The sequence below is a fragment of the Carassius gibelio genome, chromosome B10 (genome assembly GCF_023724105.1).
Source record: "Carassius gibelio isolate Cgi1373 ecotype wild population from Czech Republic chromosome B10, carGib1.2-hapl.c, whole genome shotgun sequence".
NCBI lineage: Eukaryota > Metazoa > Chordata > Actinopteri > Cypriniformes > Cyprinidae > Carassius > Carassius gibelio.
In genome coordinates, this window is record NC_068405.1 from 21,797,684 (window position 1) to 21,823,500 (window position 25,817).

General features: G+C 37.6%; 4 protein-coding genes and 1 long non-coding RNA gene across 10 annotated transcripts; 2 read left to right on the forward strand and 3 right to left on the reverse strand.

The window, feature by feature from the left end:
- Positions 1-1,766: 1,766 nt before the first annotated feature.
- LOC127966057 (uncharacterized) lies at positions 1,767-5,915 on the reverse strand. The gene is made up of 2 exons (XR_008155540.1): positions 5,262-5,915; positions 1,767-2,277 (listed from the first exon to the last, which is right to left on the reverse strand). It is a non-coding gene; the product is annotated as an uncharacterized LOC127966057 (long non-coding RNA).
- A 1,932-nt stretch (positions 5,916-7,847) lies between these two features.
- On the forward strand, positions 7,848-9,432 carry LOC127966058 (claudin-5). The gene has a single exon (XM_052566879.1). It carries the CDS (start codon positions 8,003-8,005, stop codon positions 8,654-8,656), a length of 654 nt encoding a protein of 217 aa, XP_052422839.1. The 5' UTR covers positions 7,848-8,002; the 3' UTR covers positions 8,657-9,432.
- Positions 9,433-10,680: 1,248 nt separating this feature from the next.
- acads (acyl-CoA dehydrogenase short chain) lies at positions 10,681-15,596 on the reverse strand. 2 transcript variants are annotated; one of them, XM_052566880.1, is made up of 9 exons: positions 15,499-15,596; positions 14,276-14,439; positions 14,032-14,181; positions 13,074-13,185; positions 12,709-12,860; positions 12,350-12,520; positions 11,607-11,744; positions 11,200-11,478; positions 10,681-11,117 (listed from the first exon to the last, which is right to left on the reverse strand). In XM_052566880.1, the coding sequence occupies exons 1-8, from the start codon at positions 15,524-15,526 to the stop codon at positions 11,359-11,361; spliced, it is 1,035 nt and encodes a 344-aa protein (XP_052422840.1). In that variant the 5' UTR covers positions 15,527-15,596; the 3' UTR covers positions 10,681-11,117; positions 11,200-11,358. The 2 variants fall into 2 exon arrangements, with proteins under 2 accessions (XP_052422840.1, XP_052422841.1); XM_052566881.1 differs by lacking the exon at positions 15,499-15,596 and adding an exon at positions 15,326-15,471.
- A 747-nt stretch (positions 15,597-16,343) lies between these two features.
- On the reverse strand, positions 16,344-25,637 carry LOC127966063 (beta-crystallin B1-like). Of its 4 annotated transcripts, XM_052566887.1 has the most exons (7): positions 25,492-25,637; positions 21,324-21,358; positions 18,249-18,395; positions 17,522-17,640; positions 16,990-17,122; positions 16,769-16,911; positions 16,344-16,686 (listed from the first exon to the last, which is right to left on the reverse strand). In XM_052566887.1, the coding sequence occupies exons 2-7, from the start codon at positions 21,324-21,326 to the stop codon at positions 16,509-16,511; spliced, it is 723 nt and encodes a 240-aa protein (XP_052422847.1). In that variant the 5' UTR covers positions 21,327-21,358; positions 25,492-25,637; the 3' UTR covers positions 16,344-16,508. The 4 variants fall into 4 exon arrangements, with proteins under 4 accessions (XP_052422847.1, XP_052422850.1, XP_052422848.1 ...); XM_052566890.1 differs by lacking the exon at positions 21,324-21,358; XM_052566888.1 differs by lacking the exons at positions 21,324-21,358; positions 25,492-25,637 and adding an exon at positions 18,633-18,773 and having other exon boundaries at positions 16,345-16,686.
- On the forward strand, positions 20,931-24,255 carry LOC127966065 (beta-crystallin A4-like). Of its 2 annotated transcripts, none has more exons than XM_052566892.1 (6): positions 20,931-20,980; positions 21,310-21,353; positions 22,391-22,509; positions 23,481-23,622; positions 23,796-23,938; positions 24,014-24,255. In XM_052566892.1, the coding sequence occupies exons 2-6, from the start codon at positions 21,315-21,317 to the stop codon at positions 24,159-24,161; spliced, it is 591 nt and encodes a 196-aa protein (XP_052422852.1). In that variant the 5' UTR covers positions 20,931-20,980; positions 21,310-21,314; the 3' UTR covers positions 24,162-24,255. The 2 variants fall into 2 exon arrangements, with proteins under 2 accessions (XP_052422852.1, XP_052422851.1); XM_052566891.1 differs by having other exon boundaries at positions 20,944-20,980; positions 21,307-21,353.
- Positions 25,638-25,817: the final 180 nt, after the last annotated feature.

Sequence of the window (25,817 nt, forward strand, 5' to 3'; positions counted from 1 at the left end):
AACACAGATATCTCAATATGGTTTGAGTCCTTCCTTCAGTGTAAAGATGCAGTCACATTATCATAATTTCAGCAAAATTTCATGGACAAAAAAAAGGTCTATTGTATACTGTCAATAGTGAAGTGATGTAGCAAATCTCACACACAAGTCACTTTCAAACCAAGCAGCTTTCTGGTGGTTAACGCATTGAATTCAAATGGAAGAATAAAAAATAATCACAGAATAAAGAAAATGTGTAGTCTCATTACTTAGAAAAAAAATTGCATTACACAACTATAACACATTTATTTATTCCTGCAATCTAGCATCCATTAGCTTATTATGGAACCTGGTGGCTGTGGAATCACATAAGCACCACACAAAACATATGGATTTGTGCCAGTTGCAGTGACGCTGAGGCACCTTATTTCTTTCTGTTTGGAACGTCTCAAGGTGCTACTGCAGGATGCTTCATGGCCGCAAACTGGGCATGGAAGCTTTCTGAACATTTCCTCCAATGGACAGCGGAACTGCGGCCACAATAAGTTTTTCTTGGGAAACTGGCATCTCAGGAACACATAGGGTTTGTGATATGCATCCATACAATAGCTCATTAAAGGTGGCTCGAGCGGCTTTGCACCAGCTCGGTAAAGATGCCTGCACATTGCAGGAAACCTTTATTGTTCTGTACAAGCTGTTTCCTTGTTTCTCATGACCAACAATTGCAGCAAGACGGGTGGGGTTTAAGGCCAACTCAAACTGAAAGCTATGCATTTTTCAGAAATGTAAGTGCAGAATTGTGGAAAACGATATAAAATATTTAAATAATGAATATAATATTTAAATAATACTAAAATATTTATTTAAAAAAAACTATTAAAAAAACGTAAATGCCTGATTTAAGAAATATTACTTTCTTTTTCATTTTTTTTAAGTGCAATAAAGATTTGAGTTGAAATTCATTGAAAATAGAGTTAATAAAATTGGTTTCCTATGCAACTGAACATCAAAAATAGCTTTTTATAATCAAACATCATTCTCTACATTTTACTTAATGTACAAATTTCTAGGAAAAGTAAAGAAATTGCATATCCAGCAAATATAACTCCCACTTTTCTAGAAACAGATTTTACCAAAAACAACAAAAACCATGTACAATGTTGCAAATATTGTAAAAAGTGTATCTGAGAGGCTATACAGTCCATAAATGTCTATGGGCACAGGAAGTGGCCTCAGTCTTAAAAGACCACGGCTGATCTCAAGCCTGATAGGGAAAGTATTTCAGGAAACTGAAAAAGTGAGTCAGACCAGTGGATTTTCACCCCTGTGAGGAACTAGATGAAAGAGGGCATGAATGAGTAATTCCCAGCAAAATATTGGATGAAATTATGGTCATACTTGTACAGTGACTGTGAACACAGCTGTATACAAAGCACTTGACTCATCAAAAATTACAACATAAGTGTACAAGATACAATCAGATCTGCTTCCTGTTGATAGCTGGACCTGGATATAAACTTCATCACTGGACTTGAGGAACACATTACAAAATTCATTTTGTAATAAAGCCTCATGATTCATGAAGGGTGGTGGATGTCAGTGACTCTAAAAGTTTGGCATGTGATTATTCCTATGAGCAATTGTGAATATAAACAAAACTCCCACTGGCTTAAATGACCTCAAAGCACCAGCCTGTATTCCCCAAGTTCAGTGATTAACCATTGACTCAGAAACGATAATACAATTTGGTTAATAATCTAGTGCAAAAATTCAATAGATTCACCCACAAAGTTCTACATTTTATTATGATTTTTGTGTTCATTTTGACTTAGAATGTCAGTAAATTTCTGACTTTTTACATTGTAATTCTGATTTACCAAAACATTTTATTTCAACAGGAATTGCAAGCAAACGTGAGCATTTTTAAAGAAGGTCAATTTAGATTGTTTAGAAAGTTTGCGAAAGATTAATCATATGAAAACTAACGGTTGATTGCATAGTTGGATCCGCAATCATGCTAGAACAATAGTCTTGAGGGAAATATAAGACAGGACAGGATTTCCGCACTGTACAACTCCATCCGTCCCGGTCCACGTGACCCCATGTGCTCACCTCAGCCTCACTGTTCATCGTCCACAGCCCGAGACTGAGCTGCTGTGACCGCTGCCAGAGAAGGAGGTCTTGATGCTTTGTTTCTGTGCTCACTGATGAGACTGATGAGGCCCATTAGATACAGTACGTGTGTAATTCCAGACTCCTGGCGTGGCTTCAGCACAACACAGAGACTAGAGGAAACATCTGCAGAAAACATGCACATCAGCGGTAACAATCCTCAAGATTCATGCTAAAATTGATAAAAGATGTTAAAGACGGGTAAAAGAGGTCCATGGCTAGTGTATGAACATGATATGAGGTCAGTCTTTGATTAATGCAGCTTTGTTTGTGTTCTTTTTAATTATACTTCCACGCGGATGAGGAGCTGATTGTTCTCAGGAAATTACGTTGGTTATTAGCCGACCTTGTTTTAATGTGTGCTCTGATGAAACGGTCCACAAACAGATCAACTAGATTTTTACATTTCAAAAAATAAAAAGTGCCATTTGCACATTCAAAACTAGATATTATGATGCCAGGTTGTTCTGAATGGTTGCTAGCAGAGTTGTGCAAAATTCAAAATTGAAGATATTGCTCCCTTTTAATTCTGAAGTGTGAATTTTTATGTATTTGTCCACATCCCACAGAAAGTTGAATTGGAATTTGTAATAAACAATAAATAAACAATGAAGAAAATATTGCAAAAATACAAACATGTATGAATAAAGTATTTTGTGATATGAAGTTTTCTTAATTTAGCATCTGCAATGGAAACTCCTACAAATGTGTAATCAATAAGGCAAAAATATGCCTAACTTTGTCCATGCTTTTTCAGCGTTAATTCTTCACTGTGCATCTTCAGTCGATCCTGACAATACTATTTTAACACCAAAAGTACACCAAAAGACGGTTTGCTCTGGCTTATACTGCTCTTGTTTCTATCTCATTCTGGTCTGGTCTGTCCGTTTCTATTACTCTGTTATCATAAAAACCCACTTTTCCTTCCCTGTGGTCATTTTCTTATCACATCCCTCCCGATCAATTTAGGTCACAAGGGTAGTGGTGCTTATCCTTTGCACAGATGCCACACTAAATAAGGAGACTTCAATGACTGCATTTTGGGTTTCCAGGGGTATATAATCCCACTGTAATGACTGACATAAATAGTTTTAAGTAGTAAACTTTAGCGGTTTGGTGTTGTCTTTCTTCTGATCATCATGCTACATTTACTATAACATCTGCAATTACTTGCATCCTGCTAGTGTTTTTAAAAAAATGCAAGATGTCAGTTCACAGGACTGAGTTGGCAACGCAATCAACAAGGGCATTGGTGAAAAAAGATGAAGAACCGAAACGCCACGTGTCTTAATTTATCTGTGGTAGTCTATTTTTGGAAATATTGTAGTCTATATTGTTCCACTAAAATGAGCTCTGAGATATAAATGAGTGATATTGTGTGAGACAGACATGCAACACCAGCAACACAAATATAAATATTTCACTCCAAAATGATGATTGAGGCTGGTACACGCTGCAGAGTTTTTCCCTAGACCCTCCTGACGAACAACAGCCTGAATCAACAGAGATTTTCCTGCTTCTGTCAAGGTTCCACTGAATGTGTTGTTCAGCATTTTTACAGCACTTTGGGAAAGTGGCTGACTTACTGATAGCACGCTTTTGTTTTGCTTTTTTGGGAACCGGAGAGCTTTCAATACAAACTGAAACCAGGTTACAGTAAATGTCATTAATTGCTTTACATGGAATTAAGCCTCTATGAGGGGCGTCCACTCCAGTAAATGGACAATCGCACCTTATGGACATAGGAAATCATCACTTCTGGGAAAGCAGCTTTGTGTGAGAAAGCACTGGCAATTTAACTGTAATCTAAGAAGGTACTAAATGAAAAAAGAATCTTCGGGCACTGAAGTCATTGGTTCTATGAGACAAGAACAAAGCTAACTGTTTGGCTCTTGAGTCAAAGGTGGTACCGTGGCTGTCTCCAGTCATTTTCTCTGCAGCTGCATGTTCACAATCACAAATACGAGACAGTTCACCCCACTTCCTGTTTTTCATGCGCCACTCCTCGGCATGATTTAGGAGAGGAAGTAACAAATCTAAGCATACGTTATAACTGTACACATGACACACTGGGCTGCACGTAGATGAATCCGAATCACGCAAGTTGAACACATTAAAGGATTAATTCAGAGTAATAATATATAGCATAAAGTAAAGATAAATGCTATACATGCATATAAAGGACATAAAAACGACATTGTTTGAATCAATTATTATCCATATGTTTTATTTTAATTTAACTGGTTTCCACCACCATGTGATAAAAAAGTAATTGGGACTTTTTATCTCACAATTTTGACTTTTTCTTGCAATTCTGGGTTTATCTCACAATTCTGTTAAAAAAAATAATAATCTTTTTTGTAATTATTCTTAGTATTTTTTGTTTTGTTTTGTTTTGTTTGTGTCCATTATGGAATAAAAAATAAATGGTAAATGAGACTTTTTGTCTTTTTTCTGGTAATTGTGACAGTTTAAACCTTGACACATTGCCTACTAGAAGCCTATAAACTCAGATTCTAAGAAAAAAGTCACTAGTTAGGAAAAAGTCAGAAAAATGAGATAAAAGTTGCAATTAAATAAAAAAAATTGTTTTTTTTTGCTTTATTCAGTGCTGCAGGGTGTCAGATTAAATTACCAAACAAATCACCTAAATTTGCCTAACTTTGTTTTAAATGATTTTTAAGTGTCTTTGAAATTAAAAAGTAAGACACACAGCTTAGGGATGTACAGGAAAAAGGTACATAAATAAATGGTTCCTAAAATGGTCAAGTTGGATGCTTCTGGCTTCTGGCTGGTTACTTGGCCTGTAGGCAGTTGCTAGCTCCGATTGGTTACTTTGCGTTTTAGACATCTTTAAGTGGCAACAGAACTTTGATAAACAACAGCTAAATGAACACAAAAAAGTTAGTTAACGCGGATAAACGTTCGCTTTTAAAAGTAATAACTGTAAAATAATTGTATTTAAAATAATTGTAATAAGACGAATTGGCGATTAGGAGAGGAACCGGGAATTACACACACACACACACAAAGTATAAAAGCATTTCGCGCTAGTATCGGTGTAAAGTGCTCTTTTAAAACAAAATAATTAATTCGCGTGGCGGTTTTACCTGAGAGGTGGTTAAATTTGCGCTCCGTCAGTTATTTCCAGGGGCGGACTGGCCATCGGGAGCACCGGGACATTTCCTGGTGGTCTGACGGTCATTCTGGCCTGCCAGCTCCCGCTGTGCAGTCGACCAGGCTGACGTACAATAGGCTGTTATGTAACTGCGAATTAATTGACGGTTTTATGAATCTACGAATCAGGCGATCGCAGAGTGAAAAACTGAAATGGCACTCTTCGTGTGATATTGATTAACTACATAAAATAATATAAATATATACATTTTCTCACCCCCATTTCTTGAATTTTGTGATCATTCACATGCATTCATAAATGTATTTGAATACACAGAATAATGCAAGAACACACACCACACGCACTAGTATGACTTCATCATGTAACTTTACATTAGCCTAGATGCGTGCACTTTTTAGGCACAATTTGTTTAGTTTTTGAATATACTTAATACTGTTAAAAGGCACATCAGTAAAACAAAAAATACGTTCACATATCACACCTAAACACGCTTGGAAAACGGAAATAGAACTGATTCAAATGATTTGCGATCCCCACACTGACTCAAATGATTCGCGAACCCGCTACGAACTCCCGAACTGATTCAAATGATTCGATCCCGCTCCGAACTCCCAAACTGACTCAAATGATTCGCGATCCCACTCCGAACTCTCAAACTGAATCAAATGATTCGCGAACCCACTCCGAACTCCCGAACTGACTCAAAAGATTCGCGAACCCGCTTTGAACTCCCGAACTGACTCAAATGATTCGCGATCCTGCTACGAACTCCCAAACTGATTCAAATGATTCGCAATCCCCAAATTGACTCAAATGATTCGCGATCTCGCTACGAACTCTCGAACTGATTCAAATGATACGCGATCCCCAGACTGACTCAAATGATTCGCGAACCCGCTACGAACTCCCGAACTGATTCAAATGATTCGCGAACCCGCTTTGAACTTCCGAATTGACTCAAATGATTCGCGAACCCGCAACGAACTCCCGAACTGACTCAAATGATTCGCGATCCTGCTCCGAACTCCCGAACTGATTCAAATGATTCGCGATCCCCAAACTGATTCAAATGATTTGTGATCCCGCTACGAACTCCCGAACTGACTCAAATTATTCGCGAACCCGCTCCGAACTCTCAAACTGATTCAAATGATCCGCGAAGCCGCTCCGAACTCCCAAACTGACTCAAATGATTCACCATCCCGGTCTGAACTCTCAGACTGACTCAAATGATTCGCTATTCCGCTCCGAACTCGCGAACCCCGCTAGGAACTCTCAAACTGACTCAAATGATTCGCGAACCCTCTCCGAACTCCCGAACGGACTCAAATGAATCAAAAAAAGAAACTGCAAACTCCAAAATGCAATGCTGTTTTACATTTGATTACTTTATTTATATTCTGTACTTAAAATCTAATGCAAGACCTACCTAAAAAAAAAACTGAAAGTCAGTTTATTTTATTTGTATCTTTACTCTGTTGTATTTATTTGTGCTGTTGCTTGTAGTTAGAATATTCTTAATAACATGATAATATATATATTTTTTGAAAGTATAGTTTTTCCATAAACATAGCACATACAACGGTACTGAAACCATGATTCTAAAACCGTGAAACAAACCGAACTGTGAAAAAGTTGAACTGTTCCATCGTAATATTTACATAATCATTTGGCAGATGGATGCTTTCAATCAAAGAGACTTACAATAGATAAAATCAATTACAAAAAAATGTATAAATAAAATAAAAAGGAGGTGGACAATTCAGCTTTTGACTCAGAGCAGGAACCTTCAGGAAAAGTTTAAGCTATTAGCAAAACTAAACATGCTATACTCTTAGAAAAATATAAGTGCTTTTATGATTTATAAGGTCATCAGTAGTAGGACTGTGATCATGGGAACATAGGCTACAATTGATGGCTGCATAATTAATACAGATTATTGAAAGTGCTTATTTCATATTGCAGAGAAACTCAATGTGCAGAGTGAGAGAGAGGGGGATTCAGGGAAAGATGATAGAGGCAGTGAATGCCTTGATACTTCTTGATACTCCATTTGATTATTTTGCTCGTCCACAGTCTAAGGATTTTGATTTATTTTTTAACCCAATTCAAACAACTGAAAGAGCCATAGAGTTTAACAGTCTGGTGGACACATCAATTGGGTGGTGACTGCAGCAACAGAGGTGGCCTGGGGCGGGGAGTCAAATTCCCGGCCTGATTTACTGTCCCAGTCCACCACTGGTTATTTCTGACGTGCCTTTACAACATAACGAAATGATCTCTTATCTTATACATTTGTGTGCTTGTTTTGACACCTGCAGCCCTTTGTGTAAAGTGGGCTTTTCTTCTTAAAGAATACCAGGAAGACGAGGAAGTCACACTGTTGCTACCGTCACTTATAAAAAACTCTGACTGAATGATGTGTGGTCTTAACGGCTCTGGTCTTTCCCAGTGGCTCTCACTTCTGATTGGCTGTCGGGAGCCACGCTGCACTGCTGCACTGCTGCACTCTGATTGGCTGGAGCCGCTCCTCTTTGTTGTGAGTGCCCTTAAAAGAGCATCCTCCCTACACACAAGAGCAGAAAACTCCATCGATTCTCATCCTGCAGTGTTGCCAAGCGATGTAGAGATACTTCTGCTCTGAACACCTACTTTGAACAAAAATACTTTATTTCTACACTTTTTAAACTGCGTTAAAAAAACTTAACAAAGATGATTTCTGCATGTCTGGAGATGATTGGACTTGGCTTGAGCGTCACCGGGACCCTTTTGGTGATGGTGGCTTGTGGGCTGCCCATGTGGAAAGTGTCCGCCTTCATCGAGAGCAACATTGTGGTGGCGCAAAACATCTGGGACGGGCTGTGGATGTCCTGTGTGGTCCAGAGCACGGGTCAGATGCAGTGTAAAATGCATGACTCCGTCCTGGCGTTGACCACTGACCTCCAGACCGCTCGGGCTCTGACGGTCATTTCAGCAGTTTTGGGTGTCCAGGCTCTGATGATAACCATCGCCGGCGCTCAGTGCACCAACTGCATCAGTACAGAGTCCATCAAAGCCAAAGTAGTCAACGTTGGAGGGGTTATATACATCATCGCCGGCTTGTTTGTGCTGGTGCCTCTGTGCTGGATTGCCAATAACATCATCTCGGACTTCTATGACCCTCAAGTGCCTTATGCAAAGAAAAGAGAAATTGGAGCTGCGCTCTACATCGGATGGGCAGCGTCTGCCATGCTTCTGCTCGGAGGAGTGATCCTGTGTTGCTCTCGTCCACATGATGAGAAATCCTCGTATCCTCTTAAATATTTATCTCCACCTACAAAAAGCACATCAATCAATGGGGACTACGATAAACGAAACTATGTGTGAAGCTCAACGTTCAACCATGGAACTGTGCATATGGACTTTCAAGGCTGTAAACTTTAATATTTGGCTAGTTCATCAATAATTGTATTTTTCATTCAAAAACAATATATAAGGTTCAAATATATATATATATATATATATATATATATATATATATATATATATATATATGTATTTTAAGGTGCTATGTTTCTTATAAATGAGTGTGAGAAAAGATTTTTTTTAAGTTCAAATATTGCAAAACTGTATGTTTAAAATAGTTTTCGATTAAATAATGTAAGACACATCACAGTCAACTGCCTAGTTGCATGCAACAGGTCTTCTACCAAACTCAGCAAACATTCAGAAAATCAATTGACAGAATGTTAAACTTTGTGTATGTATAAACTATGTTTGATTATATTTTTCTGTCTTTAGCTCTTATAACAGTTTGTTAATAATGAATTAGATGTAAACGGGTATTTTTGTCTTATTGATATTAGGGTCAGCGGCCCACTTGTTTGTGTTTGGTTTAAATCACTGTGGCGTAAGGGGGGTGAAGGGAGGGTCTATATTACTTGTTTTTGCTCCGCTTTATGAGCGTGCACTAATTAGACACGGTCTGTGCTTCAATAAGACACTGAATAATGCCTATTGTTCCGCCTATAGACCCAGGCTGCAGCTTTACATGAGACTGTTCTGATCATCTAAACCTCCTGATTGTACATAGTTGTATGAAACCATTTTTCAATAAATCTGTGCATTTTCACTGTAATAAATAAAAGGTCTTTTGGTTATAATGTGTCCAGTTGCATAATTCTGATGGTAAATAAATGAGGCACGTTTTACATGCACGAAATGTCTGAAGTGTACACAAAAATTTTAGAAAATTCTATGGAATTGTTTTAGATATCTTATATTTTTCAAAATAATCTAATGCAATGTATACATGAATGTTTTTATATATCTTTGGTTGGCCACTGTAACCAGTATAAGTTAAAGGAATATTTCACCCAAATATAAAATATTTCTGAACATTTAAGGCCATCCAAGATGTAGATGCATTTGGTCTTTCACCAAAACAGATTTGGGAAAATTTGCTTTACATGATTTGCGCACCAAATTAATCCTCTGCAGTGAATGGGTGCCGTCAGAATGAAAGTCCAAAAAGCTGATAAAAACATCACAACAGTCCACAAGTAATCCACAGCACTCCAGTCCAGAAATAACATCTTGTGTGGTGAAAATCTGCATGTTTTGGGGGGAACCATTCCTTTAACCTTAGGCATTGTTAAAGCAAGGACAATAAAAGTCAGGGACGTGACCTTTATCCTCATAAAATTCATCACAATCATTTCAGGTCTCTGGAATTCTGGAACTCTGACCCAGTCCTGAGTCCTGTGGGAAAACCTCACATGCTCTGAAAGAACTGAAACGGCACACAAGATATGCTCAGCACGGGACCGAAGCCAAATCTGGTCAAGCACTCATTTCCCCATGAGCTTACAAACAGCACACACGCCAACTAATGCATACGTTAAATAAACAGGGCTCTTTAATAGGATTCTTTAAAGTTAATTTAATTTCTGAAATGAAATATGCAAATATGAAATAAAGAAATATTCATATTAAATATGCACTTTTTTTTTATTTGACGATTTGTAAACATAAAGCAAAGTCTGTAAAATAAATAATATATATTCTAAAATAAATATATTATATATTATAATAATATATTCTGAACTTTTGTAGGTCACTAATCAAACTTGAGACTTTTCTTTTGATAATGCATTTTTTTATTATTAAGTAGTGATCTCAAGACGTTTGGAGCCCACTGAAAACTGTTCATGATTTCAGCATTGTATTATTTAAGTTGGCCAAAAAACAACAACTGCAACATGTACCAATGCATGCTAGCGGTTTTAAAACCCTCAAACTTTGCCCCACAAACCATTTCCCTTAAGCCATAATAAAAAACCAAATTGTATCATCAGAGGGATCTTAGAATTACAATAAGGTGTAACAATAAACCAACTTTAAACAAATAGTAGTATTAAAAAGTGATCATTATTTATTTCAAAATGCATATCAAATAAATACAATTTATTATGGTACAATCAGATATGCATTTAAATTCCCAGTGAAGATTAGTCCTTACAGTCTGATACAAAGGCAAATGATGCAGACTCTCTACTGCACTCTTGTGGCAGTCACTCAATATGTGATACAGCAACATTAATACATCTTCAGTGACCAGTCACAGTAACACAGTCCTGAGATCTGTGACTGACCCGATCAGCCAATCCAGGCACAGATGTGAACATCAGCTCTCCTACTGCTGATACTCTTTGAGAATGTTGTTAGCGATGACTAATCTCTGGATCTCGCTGGTGCCTTCATAGATCTCTGTGATGCGGGCGTCACGGTAGTGTCGCTCAGCAGGCATGTCTGTGACGTAACCCATCCCGCCCAGCACCTGGATGGCCTTCACATTTCAACAAAATACTCATGTTAGTGCATCGACACGGTGTGATAGCTTTAGAAATAAAAATGTATTTGATGATCACCTGGTGGGAGACAAACGTAGCAGCCTCAGATGCAGCCAGTTTAGCCATAGCAGCTTCCTGGAGTACAAACAAACACACACGTTTTTCATCATATTCATTGACCTACTAACCCCAAGTTTAAACAAACCATTGGCACATTTGCCATAACCTTCACAATAGTTAGTAATTAGAAAACAGACTAGCCTTAGTGAAAGGTTTCTTTGCGTCTCTCAGCATCGCAGCTCTCCAGGTGAGCAGTCGAGCGCTCTCTGTGGCCAAGGCCATGTCTGCCAGTTTAAACTGGAAGAGACGTTATTTATAGAAAAACGTCAGCAGCTGAATCATCCCAGATGAACGATGAAAACACTAAAGCTTTCCACTTTCCCTCTGGATGTCACACAGGGAGTGTTTGTGGTGAGTTATCTCACCTGTATGGCCTGCAGTTTCCCAATGGGAGCGCCGAAAGCTGTTCTTTTATGAGCGTAATCAGCCGCACAGTCCAGCGCCGCCTGAGCGATACCAAGAGCCTGTGCTGCGATACCAAGCCGCCCGCTGTCCAGAGTTTGCTGTGGGATGGAAAACAGCTGTATTAGATCCCGTCCAATCAAAGCAAATGTGAAAGAGCGTTAGTTTTATAACTTGACTAAAATGAAATGGTTTTATTTAAACTAACTGACAAAGGTTGAAATGGTACTGTGTTCCAAATTAACAACATTGAAGAGAGTTGTTTCTCCCACGTCCTAATCCTTCCTCCTAAGTCTCCGCAATCACACCGGTTGCCAGGTTGAGGACACGCAACAGGGACATGCGCAATTGACAATAAACGGTGATGATCCTTACACTGTAAGTTGATGAGCTGATTTATCTGCATTTTGATATGCTTCTGGACATAGGGGTTTTTAGATGGATGCCTAGGCTTTTCATATCAGGAAGAGTTTGCATTGTCTGTCCCAGTTTATTTGTTCGATTCAATGATTACCCTACAGCTGTGTTTTCCACCAACTGGCAACCCAGAGATGCAGAAATAGTAGGTAAACTGTCAGTGGGTGCAATTACACAGACCAAAACAAAAACAGCGATTCCAACACGAAACCCAAATTTCAAAGTAGAATAACAATTTTTATGCTTTGGTACAGTAGTACAGTCAAAAAAAAATGCCATTCAGCCATACCATTGCAATCTTAAAGCCCATTCCGCGCTCTCCCAGCATGTTCCCGAGTGGGATGCGGCAGTCTTCCAGAATGATATTTGCAGTCGATGAAGCTCGAATTCCCAGCTTGTCTTCTTTCTTCCCTAAAGACAACCCTGGATGAGGCATCGGCACTAGGAAGGCACTAATTCCCTGAAGTAAAATAAAATAACGAATATATTGAATAAATAATTATACAAGCAAATAAATCATGTTCCCAGTTCACCCTATGAATACATCAAATCAAAACTATTTCAGCTCTTTACATTTTTATGAACTTAAAAAAAAAATACTCTGTATAATCATTCGCTTTCAAATCAGTTCATCTGTGGCGCATGAACCTTGTGTTTTAAGCTCTTGTCTGTTGTGGCGAAAACGACGGTGGCGGAAGCATCCCAGCAGTTGGTTATCCAGGCTTTAGTTCCGTTCAGGACCCACTCGTCTCCCTCCTGCTGTGCCAGTGTCGACGCCGCACCTGCATCGCTGCCGTTTCCTTTATAGCCAAAAACATCTGTTCAGCACAACCTTTCATACCACACTAAGATGAAAACGGGCCCTCACTGATGTTAGCGTAAAAAGGGCAACTCTATGGATCTATAGATGTAGAGTATAAATGAAATCATCACAATAATCCACAACTGGTTGTTGTGTGAAGGAGTATGAGTGCACCTGTGTTTATAAAGCAGACAACTGCAGCTGTGTTTACCTGGCTCACTCAGAGCAAAACAGCCAACTTTATCCCCCGTGGTGAAGGGAGTAATCCACTGCTTTTTCTGTTCTTCTGTGCCAAACTTCAGAATTGGACCCAGGTACAGAGACTAAAACACAGCAATTCGATCGCATGCAGAATTAAATCTCAGCTAAATGATAATGAAAAGGGCAGGTTTGATACTTAAAGTCCACATGAACCGGAAGTTGCTGCCGACTTGATTTCAGTGTAGTGACGTATTTCCATCTGAAACGGAATATTGACTAGAGGGCACGGTTTTATGTTTGTGCTCCTCCTCTCTGTTGCTCACTCATTGATATATAGCGGTCGGAGGGGTGTGTTTAAGGATATTCTGCCCAAGCCGAAGTCGTCAGAAAAGAAATGCCATTCCAGTACATGTCCAGATTTTGATTAAAGATTTTTTTGATAAAAGATTTTTTTTCAGACGGTTAACTTGCACGGATTAATTGTTTACATCAAGACTAGCCATGCGCGCTAGTAATGTAAATAAAGTCAATTTTGATTTCATGTGACTTTATGTGGAGATACATAAAGTGTATAATTGACTTTACTTTGACTTTATGTGGAGATACAGTTCAGTAATCTGTTAAGTATGAGCAATAGTTATTATATATATATATATATAAAATCATGTCTCAAAACAAATTTTTTTGTATATAATTTTATCAAATCCATGGTGTAGGATTGGAAGATTGGAATTGTATATTTAGCAAAATGTATATATATATATAAAAAAAAAACATGCACATTTGAAACAATGATTTTATGCAGTGCCATTATATATTTAAAAAATATATCTGAAAAAATATATATTTTACTATAAATTTGCTTGAGTTATTCAGGCACTGCATAAATTCATTGTTCAACCATATATATTCAAATACAGATTGAAGAGTTAAATGTGCACTGCAGAATTCCCTGACTCACGGCTCACATTATTCACACTGACGATGACTCCGGTCGAAGCACATCCTCTGCTGAGCTCTTCCACGGCCAGACAGTATGCCAGATAATCCATCCCAGCTCCACCCAGACTCTCTGGTACCTCTACAGCCATGACACCCATCGCTCCCAGCTCTTTTACCTACACCATCCAAAAACCAACCGCAATCATCCTCGTGTGCTCTAAACGAAAGACAGTCAATACTGTGGAGCTCCATGACTCAAGCTCCTTTTACCTGCTTGGCTGGGAACTTGTGATCTTTGTCCAGCTGAGCAGCGATTGGCGCAAGTTCTTTTTGAGCATAGTCCCTACATGTCTGCCTCATCATCTGGTGCAACTCTGGCAGCTCCGCAAGCTGGCTCAAACAGCGAAAACCATGCCCTACCACCATACCCAGAGCTGATAAATACAGGAAAGAAGATGATAGTAACATATGTACTGTAGAGATTTGCTAAATGAATCATGATATAATGAAACAGCAACATAAATGTGATCCAGCAAAAATAGGTTAACGATAAAGCAAGTGAAATCATAGGTCCATGGCAATAAATTATGCATAAACTGCAACACTAAATCATAATCTAATCAGTAGAAAATATTTGAATATTACACCATTTGCATAGTAAATTAAAAAAGAAAATCAAGAAACTTTCATGGCTAATGTACAAAAAACGACACACACACACACATATATATATATATACATACATATATATATATATATATATATATATATACACACACACACACACACTTGACTAGCAGCATTGATGTGTTAGTATAGCCTGCGCATGCGCAGAAGATGCAGAGTAAAAGTAGGTAAAAGGTCATTGTGCGCTTTCACACTATCCAAAATAGCAATAATGAGAAAAATGCATTAGAATTGTAGATTTATGCTTATGTATTATATATAATGAGTTAAACTAACTCTAAATGCATAACGCGTGCATTTCTTTAAGAAACCAGTAGTTTGACTGAGTGACATTTGTTTTGAATGAAACAATGTCAGCTATCAGGGTAAAGATTAACCAACCCCACATATGACAAAAAACATCCAAAAACAACACAAACACAGCAAACTAATATTTCAGATTTCATACGTGTTAGAGCCTAGTCATGGAGAATCCATTTCAAGTGAATTTTAATCAGATAAACTAAGCAGGTGATTATTCTTATTCTATATTTATTTACTAGTTTATTAATGGCCTTAACTTTTGACCTAACCGAAACAACGTCATAGAAAGGAAACGATTAAGCTGTTCTACGGTCAAATTTATTCAATTACCAAAAAAGATTTAGACGGTCGTGCAAATGAAGATTGGTTAAAGATTGGGTTCCTTAATAAACTATCTGCAAATGCATCCAGCTGCATATGACATGCGCATAGAGTCGCTCGTGAGCTGCGAGTTACACTGCTGTAAACATACAGTAAAACTCAGAAACATTTCAATCTCTGACCTCTTCGTGCTTTGAAAAGCGCCGCCATCTTGGCTCTTATGTATCTGCTTTCGCAAACAGGAAGCGGTGTGTGACCGGTCGGGTCATGTGATCATGACGTAACGGAGACGTTTTATTTCATTAGAGTTTAAATTTAAATATACATTTTAATTTTGTCTTATTAAATTGTTTAATATTTATTTTTAAATGTCTATGTAAATAAACGTCTCACTCTTTTTTATGATTAAAAAAATTACAGTACAGAAACTGTATATATAGTAATCCATAATCTGATGAGTAATTGTTTTACATACATTAAATTGTAACTTATTTATTTGAATTTAAAATAAATTATTAATCCATGTTTGTCGAAATGTAAAGTAAATTAAGGCTTCCTTCTTTATTATAATAAAGCAATGAAATTATAGCGTAAAATACATTTTAATAAAGGCATATATAATGCATAATAGGATAAATAACAGGCTTACAGATATTAGAAATAGATTATTTACATATAAATGTATAAATACATATTGTATTATAAAAATTCAAATGAAATTGACATTTATGATAAATGTTTATAAAGAAAAGATTTATATTTAATTGCTATATTTAAAACACATAATTAACCAAAATGATACACATTATGTTCAAATTATGGAATGTGTTTCCAATGAGAATTTTGTTAAAACCAAATATCTCTATTAGCAAAATGAAGATATTTTAAATATAAAAATTTTCCCTGGTAAATTTTTTGTGTGTGTGTGTGTGTGAATTGTGTATTTGTATTGTAGCCTATATTTATGTATTTTAGTCCTTTAAATGTTAGAGAGAAAAAATTACAAGCATTTTTTGTTTTTCCAAAACATGTTTATTATTGGCATCATAAAAAGTCAGTTAGATGTCTGGGACAATTTAAATGAATCTATTCTGGGGGGGGGGGGGGGTGTCAGAGAAAAGGGGGAGGTATGGGGATAAAAAGTGCCTTGAGAAGGCTAGTCGTTATGCTACAGGACCGCAGCGGGATGAGTTCACTGTTTAGCGGTGGTCAGATTGAAGCAGCCGTGCTTGTGGAACTGCATGTCCCTCACACGGCGCATGGACTGAATCTGAGGCTGGAAGGCACAAAACTCGTTGTAGTGTCTGTACTCGCCGCACTCAAACAGATACTGGTAGCCTCTGTAGCCGGGGTACTGGTATCCCACCCAACTTCAAAAAGAGAAACAGAGTGTGTAAGCCATGGGGTAGTATTGCTCTTAACCGTTGACTGAGGCTATGATTTGGTACTCACGCTCCACCGGGAACCCTCACGCTGCCCACTCTGTCACAGAAGCCATGCGCCCACAGGGTTGGCACGTCATCCTCCTGGATCTCCATCTTGTTGCCCTGGAAGTCACAATGCTCGTACAGGCAGATCTTGTGCTCCATGGGGTCCTGTAGGCATTTGGACCAATTAGCAACATGCATTTGAATACAATAATGAGAAGTTGCGATGCTCTCCCAGTGTCCTACCATGCGGATGGGTCTGAGGGACATGAGACAATCACTGCGGTAGCTGTTTGACCAGGTGTCCCAGCGAGGATACTCGCCCTTCTCCAGGATGAACATCTCGCCACGGAAGTTAGTCTGCTCGAAGGCAACGAAGCTGAAGACATGGACAACACGGACAGATGTGTACCAGAAAAAAAAGAGGAAAGGAGGGATGACAGCATGAGTATGGAGGGAAAAGGATGGTACCAACTAGACATAGATCAGAGTTATAGTTACAAAGACTGAAAATTAAAACGTGAAAATACATTTTCACATATTAGAAAAAGTATTTCATTTAGTTTAACTTAATGTACTAAAATAATTAACTAAAAGAGTAAATACTATATAGGCATATTTTTTAATAATAATAAAAACAAAAACACAAAACAAAATACTTGCTTAAAGTTTAACACAGGAAGTCAAAACACTGATATAAACTCTAAAAGTATCTTGATGATTTAACAAAAAGCCTCTATGTTTTTCCCATCCACATTAGAAAATATCCATGACTTACGGGCCGCACTCAACAATGATACTGCGGACTCTGTCCATTCCGCGTTCACAGACGTTCATGCACTCATTCTGGACCTCCATCATTCTGCCCTGGAAGTTCTCCTGGTCGAACAGGAAGATCTGCAGGAGAAGAAGTAGAGCATGAGCAGGTCTCCAAATTACTTTCTTAATTCTCCAATTTATCCTGATTTTGTGGATACTCTTAAAAAAATCTGCAGCGATGCCAGTGAAGAACTGTTTTGGGCTCCCCAGAGAACTTTTTTAAAACCATTAAAATAACTTTTTCTGTTATATACAGTGGAAGTTTCAATGGATGTTGAAGGCTCTTTGTGGAACTATAGAAGCCAATGAAGTTCTTCAGAACCTTTTTAGAGAACAGTTCTTAAAATAACAAATTTTCTTAGTGTGAAGTATTTTTTAAACTATCTACAGGATATTTTGTACTATAAAGAGCTTTTTTTTGTAATGGAGGTTCTATAGATGTTAAGCGTTCTTCATGGAAGTCGAAAACAACTAATTTTAAATTTTCTTTATTTATTGAAGAATCATTTGGGTTCTTCAAAAAACTGTTCTTTAAAAAGCAATGGATTTTCAAGTCCTTTTTGAACCATAGATTCCAATAAAGATACTTTACTTTTAAAAGGGTAAGTTTCAGGCTAATCACAATGTTTGTAAGTGGTGTGTCTCGCAAAATCTGATCTCTAAACCCAGTTGAACCCAGTTCTTACCTTGTAGTTACCCATGAATCCGGGGTCTCCGGTCTTGGAAGCCTTGCTGGTGGCGGCAGGGGCGGGAGCTCCCTTGTCCTTGGCGTCAGTGCCCTGGTTGGTGGTGGACTTGGCGGTCTGAGACATGATGAAGGGGTTCAAGAACGTCTGTGAGAAAAGAGCAAAGGGTGGGAAAATGTCATGAGGCTTGAAACTGGAGCGTATACTCCAAAACATCCATGTGGGACTGGTGTTATGGGACAGGGGTTGAATGTTAGGGATAGTACACTTTGGGCTTCACATTTCCCGGAAACCCCAGTGAATCCAGGGCAATTGCTCCTGCTAGATCTGTGAGATGGTGAAGGGACTCAGCTTTAGCTGAATTCGTTTTACCTGGGCTCTTACCTGCTTGAGTACAGCTGTGCTGGGATGGCTGGCTCGTGCTGGCCCCCTCTGACCAGTGCTCTAACTTTTATACCCTGGCAAGGGGAGTACAGAGGCGCTCGGGGTACAATAGAAACACGTCGTCATCAGACTTTGCCTGTGCCAAAGCCGCAGGGTCATCGCATAGCCCAGAAGGCTCTCGCCACAGCGCCCGTAAGCATTTTACTCTCAATGAAAAACCCTGACAATGCCACTTTCCCTCTTAGCCAGTGCTCTATATGCTATAGGCTACATACGGACAGGGGTCAGGGGTCACATGAGTCTAATCCACTCGACTTTGCTCTCTAATGTGCTCTCTGACTTTGCCAGTTTCACAAGAACCACACGCTGTGATGTTTGCACTCTGAGTTACAATCTGATTTCAAATGCATTAAAATATATAATATATATTTTGTGTGCAATTGTTATTTTCATCAAATTAATTTATATATAGTTTTTTTAAATATATATTATGTTTTTTAGGTTTAATGCATTAGTAGTAGTAGTAGTAGTAGTAGTAGTAGTAAATACTAGAGAGTTTGTGATGTTTATATATGAATCTTTATTTTAACAGTGCATTATTATTACCATTGGCCATGAGAAATGTTTTTATACATTTTAAATACTGTGTTCATTATTATTATTGCTACACAGTGTTGGCCATATTAAAATCCGTGTCTGAAATCTATTAATGGTTTGATCCAAGTCATTCACATTCTCATGATTTTTAGGCCTAATATTACATTTTCAGTGGCATCTTTTAAGTGGTGTTTGTGTCTTGGTATGAGTGATGGCAGACACAGAATGAGCTTGCTATGCAACAGAAAGATCCCACATGGAGCTGCACAGAGTCTCAGAGGCACTCTTTGAACATGCGCTATGAAATATATGACTACAATCTTCTCAAATGACTGCTGCAATAGCTCTGTAACAACTGCAATGATTCTTCAGAGAGCCTCTCCTTACTCTGACTCACTGATTAGCAATAACCTTTGAAAGCACAGTGATAGAAAAAGAGCAGTGTGCAAACCTTAATAAGCCTTAAAGTTTTCATCTAACTGTTATATAATAAATGTTTTTATATTCTGACTTTTGCTTGCATTTTATGTTTGAAATTTGCCATACAAATTAAATGTATTCTTTTTCTTATTATTAAAGTTGTTTCGTCACAGTCAAAAGTTTTTTTTTTTTTTTTTTTAAAGAGCAGCACAGCAGTTTTCAGTATTATTACAATAATAATCAATGAAATCTTATTACAATGATTTCTGAAGGATCATGTGACACTGAAGACTGGAGTAATGAAGCTGAAAATTCAGCTGCGCATCACAGGAATAAATTACATTTTCAAAAATATTTCAACAGAAAAGAGATTTTAAATTGTAATATTATTTCACAATATTAAAGTTTTTACTGTATTTTTTGACAACATATTGATGAGCATTAGAGACTTATTTCAAAAACATAAAACATAAAAACATAGCAAAGCTTTTGTAAAATGCATTAGACTTATATTGCATTTACATTTCACATTAACATTATTTAAAATGACAGGTGATACTTCCAGTAATTAATTTAGGTCATAGAGGTAAAAAAAAAAAACTTGAACAATATAATATAAGAAGAAGATGATAAATAAATGTTTAATTTAAAATGATCTATATTGTTTGGTTAATAAGCCTTTTTCACTTTTTGTTTTCATATCTCCAAACTATAAAACAATCCATGACCAAGATAAATTATTTTCCTCAACATATTTAAAGGTTATCTAACAGTTTGATTTACATAATTATCCTGGGCCACAAACAAGGCATATTTTAAAACGGTATAGTATTGTACGAAAGCTAAATATATCATTGTGTAAATCCTAATACATCTGAATAATGTAGTATTTTTTATTATGTTATTTACTGTGTATGACATCTTCACAGCATCACTGTAGACCTCCCCTGCTGTCAATCATTATTTTCAATGCATTCACTGAACCAAAACAAGAGCGTCATATATGGAACGTGTCCAAGACCAGCACATCTCCCCCTGCACATGCACCGTCTCAGATCTGCGCCGGCCCTTAACACGTATGTGCTTGTGACTCGCGTGTGTCCAGGTCCGAGCGTCCAGGCCTGGATCCAGGCAGGGATAGTGTGGTGTTTGCACTTCTCCAGCTGTATAGGTTTAACCCCTCCTTTGTCACCTGGACAATGACAGGCCCCTCCCTCACTGCTGAGCCGGGGCTTTTATTGGGCCCTTTGCCAGGGGAGGCTTTAAAAGGGTACATGCACATGCCCAGCTTTCACTCTCACATCAGGACGTCCCAAGGGCATCGAAGCGAGGTGAGTTCTTCTCCGCTACGGGCCCGTTGTCTGTCCCCCACACCTCCCTCATATGTCTAAACCTCCACAGGCCTCGGCTACTTTTAGAGAGGCCTTCCTGTTCGGTCCGATAAGTTGAGAATGAGTCAAAAACAGAGCACATAGTCAGACCGTGCTGATGTATTCCTCACTTAGTCTAATTCAGATATGCATCCAATGCTTGTGGTGTTTCGTGTGTGTGAGAGATGTATGGGATGTTGATTTGTCATCACTATTATTTTTTAGTGACTAATTCTGTTAATCTGGAACTTTGAACTGTTTATATCGACTTGCTCTTTGTTTTCAAGCAGACAAGATGACTCACCATTGCACCAAGTTCTCTGGCCACTGGAAGGTATGCTGTAAAAAAAAAAAAAATTCTGAAAATTGTAATGAGAAAGAAAAAATGATTGATTATTTTACAAGAAAATACTATTTCAGGTTATTTTTTACTCAGAAATGTTAGTTAATTCAGTGTGTTACTTCTCATTTATTTGTAACTGTTTGTGAAATTTACTATCAATTTCTGAATGAAAATTAATGTGCACCATTTTAGTGTATTATATTTTTGTTGTTTTAGTATCTATAAAAAAATTTTTTTTACAATAAGTGCATTTTATATTTTCTGCATAAAAATGTCACGTTTGATTTAATGTTACTTACGATTTCTTTGCAATTGGGAAATTCACTTGAAATTTATGAGTGATGAATTATAAATCACACAATTATAACAAAATTATTGAAATAGATATTACAGGAAGATGTTTTGAGTGTTTCTGCTTTTAAATATGACATTAATTCAGTGTTTCACTTGCCATTTCTTTGTATTTATTTGTGAAATTTCCTAGATTTTTTTTTTCAAAGTTGTAAATCAAACAACGATTACTTTTAAGTTTTACAAGAAAATACTATTTCATTTTCTCTCCTCCAAAGTTTCACATTAATCACTCATCATTTCTTTGTAATTGTGACATTTACTAGCAATTTCTGAGTAAAAATGTTTAAAAAATGTTTACTCATAAATCGAACAAATATGCATGCAAAAAGTAAAGTATACAAGAAAAAGATATTTCCATTTTTCTAATTTCATGTTTAAATAATTGTGTTCTTTCCAATGAAATTTACATGCATCAAGATCTCCAAACATCACAAGCTGTTGTTTTCCAAGAAATCTTACATTAAGTCTGAAAACAATGCATAATGATTGCAGGTGCTCCAGGAATGCGGACGCGTTTGCTATGATTTAATAGTAGAAGTCTTCCAATGTATCCTCTGGTGTTGAGTAACTCCTGCTTTTATAGTGCTTCACATCCCATTTGGCCTTTTCCCCAACATGCAAGTCTTTAACTGTGCCCTTGAAATCTTTAAAAGTGCCCAACCTCTGTCTTCCAGATCATCGTGTACGACGAGGAGTGTTTCCAGGGTCGTCACCATGAGTTCACCTCCGAGTGCTGCAACGTCATGGAGTTTGGTTTCGAGAGCGTGCGCTCATTGAGAGTGGAGAGCGGAGCGTGAGTGATTTCTCCAAACTCTTTGTCTGATCGTTGACATAATTCCTGAGGTTTGTGCCAATTATCTCCAGTAGCTGAGACTCACATAAAAAACATGCTCTATAAGGCCAAAAGCAGCATATATCACAATGGTATCACTAACAGAGCTGGTTAAGTGAAGTTGGGGGTAATAGTTTGTTAAAATCACTAAGTATGAGCAATAGTATTCCTGATTCTTGGTCAGCAGGGGCATGTCCTTATTCCATGTGGCATTTTATTTATGGCACTTAATTTGATCAGGCAGGTGACTTCAGAATATTTTTTGATGTACAAGGACTGTCTGATCTGAAACGTTCATGCATTTATCCACGATGAACACTGATGCCACAGTGTTGTTTTAGTAAAAGATGATTTTTCAGTGGTGTAAATATAACATTATTTTGAGTATTTTCTTTAAGAAAATACTATTTCAGTTTTTCTGTTTCAATCTTGAAGTTTAACTGTGTCTGATGTGTGATTACTTGGGAAATGTTCTAGCAATTTCTGACTGAAAATTGTTTCAAAGTAAATCATATGTGATATATATATATATATATATATATAAAATCAGACAAGCATCTGATTTTAGTCTTTCTACTGCTAAATTTCATGTTATTTTGTAATTATTTGTGAAATTTCTGAGTGAAATTCAACACCAAGTTCTTTCAGTGTATTTTATGTATATAATATTTTGCATTCACTTTCAATCCTGTTTTCATTTTAATTTTAGCTCAAGTCTAATTAATTTTGTTATGTGCTGTCTTTTTTTTTATTATATTTTTTATCATTTCAGTCCTTATTTTATTTCATTTAGTTGCCTAGGCCAAGTTTTTTCATCTAATATTTATATTTAACTTCAGCTTTATTTTAATTCACTAAATAGATAGTTTTAGTAGTCGATAGCAAAAACAGGGTGGCACACAAGCCGAGGTTTAACCCGTGTTTTTCTTCAGGTGGGTGGGCTACGAGCACGGTAATTACCAGGGTCACCAGTTTGTGCTGGAGCGTGGTGAGTACCCTCAGTGCGATGCTTTTGGAGGAAGCAATGCTTACCACATCGAGAGAATGACCTCCTTTAGACCCATTTCCTGCGCTGTAAGTTAACAAAGCTTTAAAACCACATCACACATCACTGACCCAACCTGCCTTATCTGACCTCATTTTGCACTGGTTTTGATTTGCAATTCATATTATAAAGACCATTTTTTGGTTTGCATTGGAATAAAATGCTCATTGGCTGACATTATGTTTAATATGATTCCTCCCAGAACCACAGGGAGTGCAGAATGACCATCTATGAGAGGGAGAACTACCTGGGCCGCAAGGGAGAGCTCAGTGACGACTACCCCTCTCTTCAGGCTATGGGATGGTGCAACAATGAAGTGGGCTCTATGCGTGTTCAGTCCGGAGCGTGAGTATCTGTTGTGTCATTTTTCCTTTCACATTTTCGTTCACTGCTGACTGTTTTTCGATCCGCACACGACAGGTTCGTGTGCTACCAGTTCCCTGGTTACCGTGGGTACCAGTACATCATGGAGTGTGACCGCCACTGTGGGGAGTACAAATACTACAAGGAGTTTGGCTCCCACTGCCAAACCCCTCAGATCCAGTCCATCCGCCGTATCCAGCAGTAACGGATTTCTCCTCGCCCCTCTCCTTGCAAAAACTCTCATGCCCCTTTCTGCCCGATGCAAAATAAACTGTCTTTCTTAAACCTCACTGACCTCCTGTTATAAATCTGTGTCCAAAAAAAAAAAGAAAAGAAAAAAGAGTGCATTTACTAAAACCTCACAGCAACATTAAGGAATTTTGGACACTTTCAAACAAATTAAACAAATATGAAATGCTGTGCCTTTTAGTACAAATTCTTTGAATTTATATAACATTTCTTTTTAAAAGGATAGTTGACACAAAATTTAAATTCTGTCATCATTTGTTAGACATGTGAGTTTATTTCTTCTGTTGAACACAAAAAAAGGTATTTAAAAAAATGTTGGTAACTAAACAGTTGACGGTACCCATTGACTTCTATAGTTTTTTTTTCATTCATTCTATGGAAGTCAGTGGGCTACCATCAACTGTTTGGTTACCAGCATTAAAAATATATTATTTTGTGTTCAACAGAAGAAAGAAACTCATACAGGCTTGAAACAACCTGGTGTTGAGTACTAAATAATGACAAAATTATAATTTAAGGAAATAAGATGCACTTTCACCAGTTTTCCGCCAGAGAGAGCAATAAGCCTACAAGCTAAATGATCATAAATAAGAAAGGCATGCAATATTAAATAATCAGGCTTCTCGAGAAACAAAATATCATAATTCTCGATGGAGAATAAACGAAAGCGGTTCATTACATGACTTAACTTGTTCCTAGAAGTGGGTTAAAATATCATTGTTTGTCAGATTAAATCATACGACTAGGAACAGCAAGGAGAAACCCAAACAAAAGACGCACTATGCTTTTTTGTAGATGCACTGTTGATAAAAGATGCGCTTGCTTACACAACGATTTTTATTTAGATAACATGGCGCAGCCACTAGACTTCGCTACTATGAATACGCCACAGGTTATGAATATTAATTACGTACAGTGACGTACCCCAGTACGTCTAGCATATTTGCTGAAAGGTGAGTGGGCGCTATTCAGACAGCGAATGAAAAATCCTTCTATGGGGAAGGTTCGACTTATGAATATTAATGAGATAACGTGACTGGGCGCTTCAGGAAGGTTACTAAGCAACGTCAGCCAGATCTATTTAATATGCATAACTCAGCCTTCGCCGTAGTACGTACTTTTTTTACGCTTTTTAATTTACATTTAGTCATTTTTATAGTCAGCCGCTTTTATTTCAATAGAGAACATGTGTTGCGTAAATCAATCCAGTTAAAGAAGTATAACAAAAGGGCAATAAAACAACTCGAACAACGGAATAAAATCAAAAGGAATTCAAGACTACACACCTCAAATACTTTGCTTTACTGCAGTCCAGCTCCGCATGCTAACGTGCTCCAGTCCAGTGCTCCAGTCCAGGTTTTGCGTCGACTCGGCCGCTGGGAGGAAGTGCAGCTCTCAGAAAAGCCTGAATTTCACTTCACGACGCGCCGCGGGACTCAGCTCACTCACACACAAGCACTAAAACAAGAAAATAGTCGTCTATTCCCATCTGGATTAACCACAGGGAATCCTCAAGAAGCACTCTCTCCTGGAGGTACCGAGCGGAACCGGACTGGAGTGTTTTATGTGGACGGATATAGTGTTTTTGTTGAGCGATGTCGGAAGAGATCAA

What these genes read in the sequence shown, in the direction of transcription:
- LOC127966065 (XM_052566892.1), top strand. Translation starts at nt 21,315, where the DNA reads ATGACTCACCATTGCACCAAGTTCTCTGGCCACTGGAAG. An exon ending in AGTTCTCTGGCCACTGGAAG is followed by an intron (nt 21,354 to 22,390) that starts GTATGCTGTAAA and finishes TCTGTCTTCCAG; the next exon opens with ATCATCGTGTACGACGAGGA. An exon ending in ATGCGTGTTCAGTCCGGAGC is followed by an intron (nt 23,939 to 24,013) that starts GTGAGTATCTGT and finishes CGCACACGACAG; the next exon opens with GTTCGTGTGCTACCAGTTCC.
- LOC127966058 (XM_052566879.1), top strand. Translation starts at nt 8,003, where the DNA reads ATGATTTCTGCATGTCTGGAGATGATTGGACTTGGCTTGAGCGTCACC.
- acads (XM_052566880.1), bottom strand. Translation starts at nt 15,526, where the DNA reads ATGGCGGCGCTTTTCAAAGCACGAAGAG. An exon ending in ACAAGTTCCCAGCCAAGCAG is followed by an intron (nt 14,182 to 14,275) that starts GTAAAAGGAGCT and finishes TGGATGGTGTAG; the next exon opens with GTAAAAGAGCTGGGAGCGAT. An exon ending in TTTTGCTCTGAGTGAGCCAG is followed by an intron (nt 12,861 to 13,073) that starts GTAAACACAGCT and finishes TTGGCTATAAAG; the next exon opens with GAAACGGCAGCGATGCAGGT.
- LOC127966063 (XM_052566887.1), bottom strand. An exon ending in GATTCATGGGTAACTACAAG is followed by an intron (nt 17,641 to 18,248) that starts GTAAGAACTGGG and finishes CTTCTCCTGCAG; the next exon opens with ATCTTCCTGTTCGACCAGGA. An exon ending in ATCATTGTTGAGTGCGGCCC is followed by an intron (nt 17,123 to 17,521) that starts GTAAGTCATGGA and finishes CCATGTCTTCAG; the next exon opens with CTTCGTTGCCTTCGAGCAGA.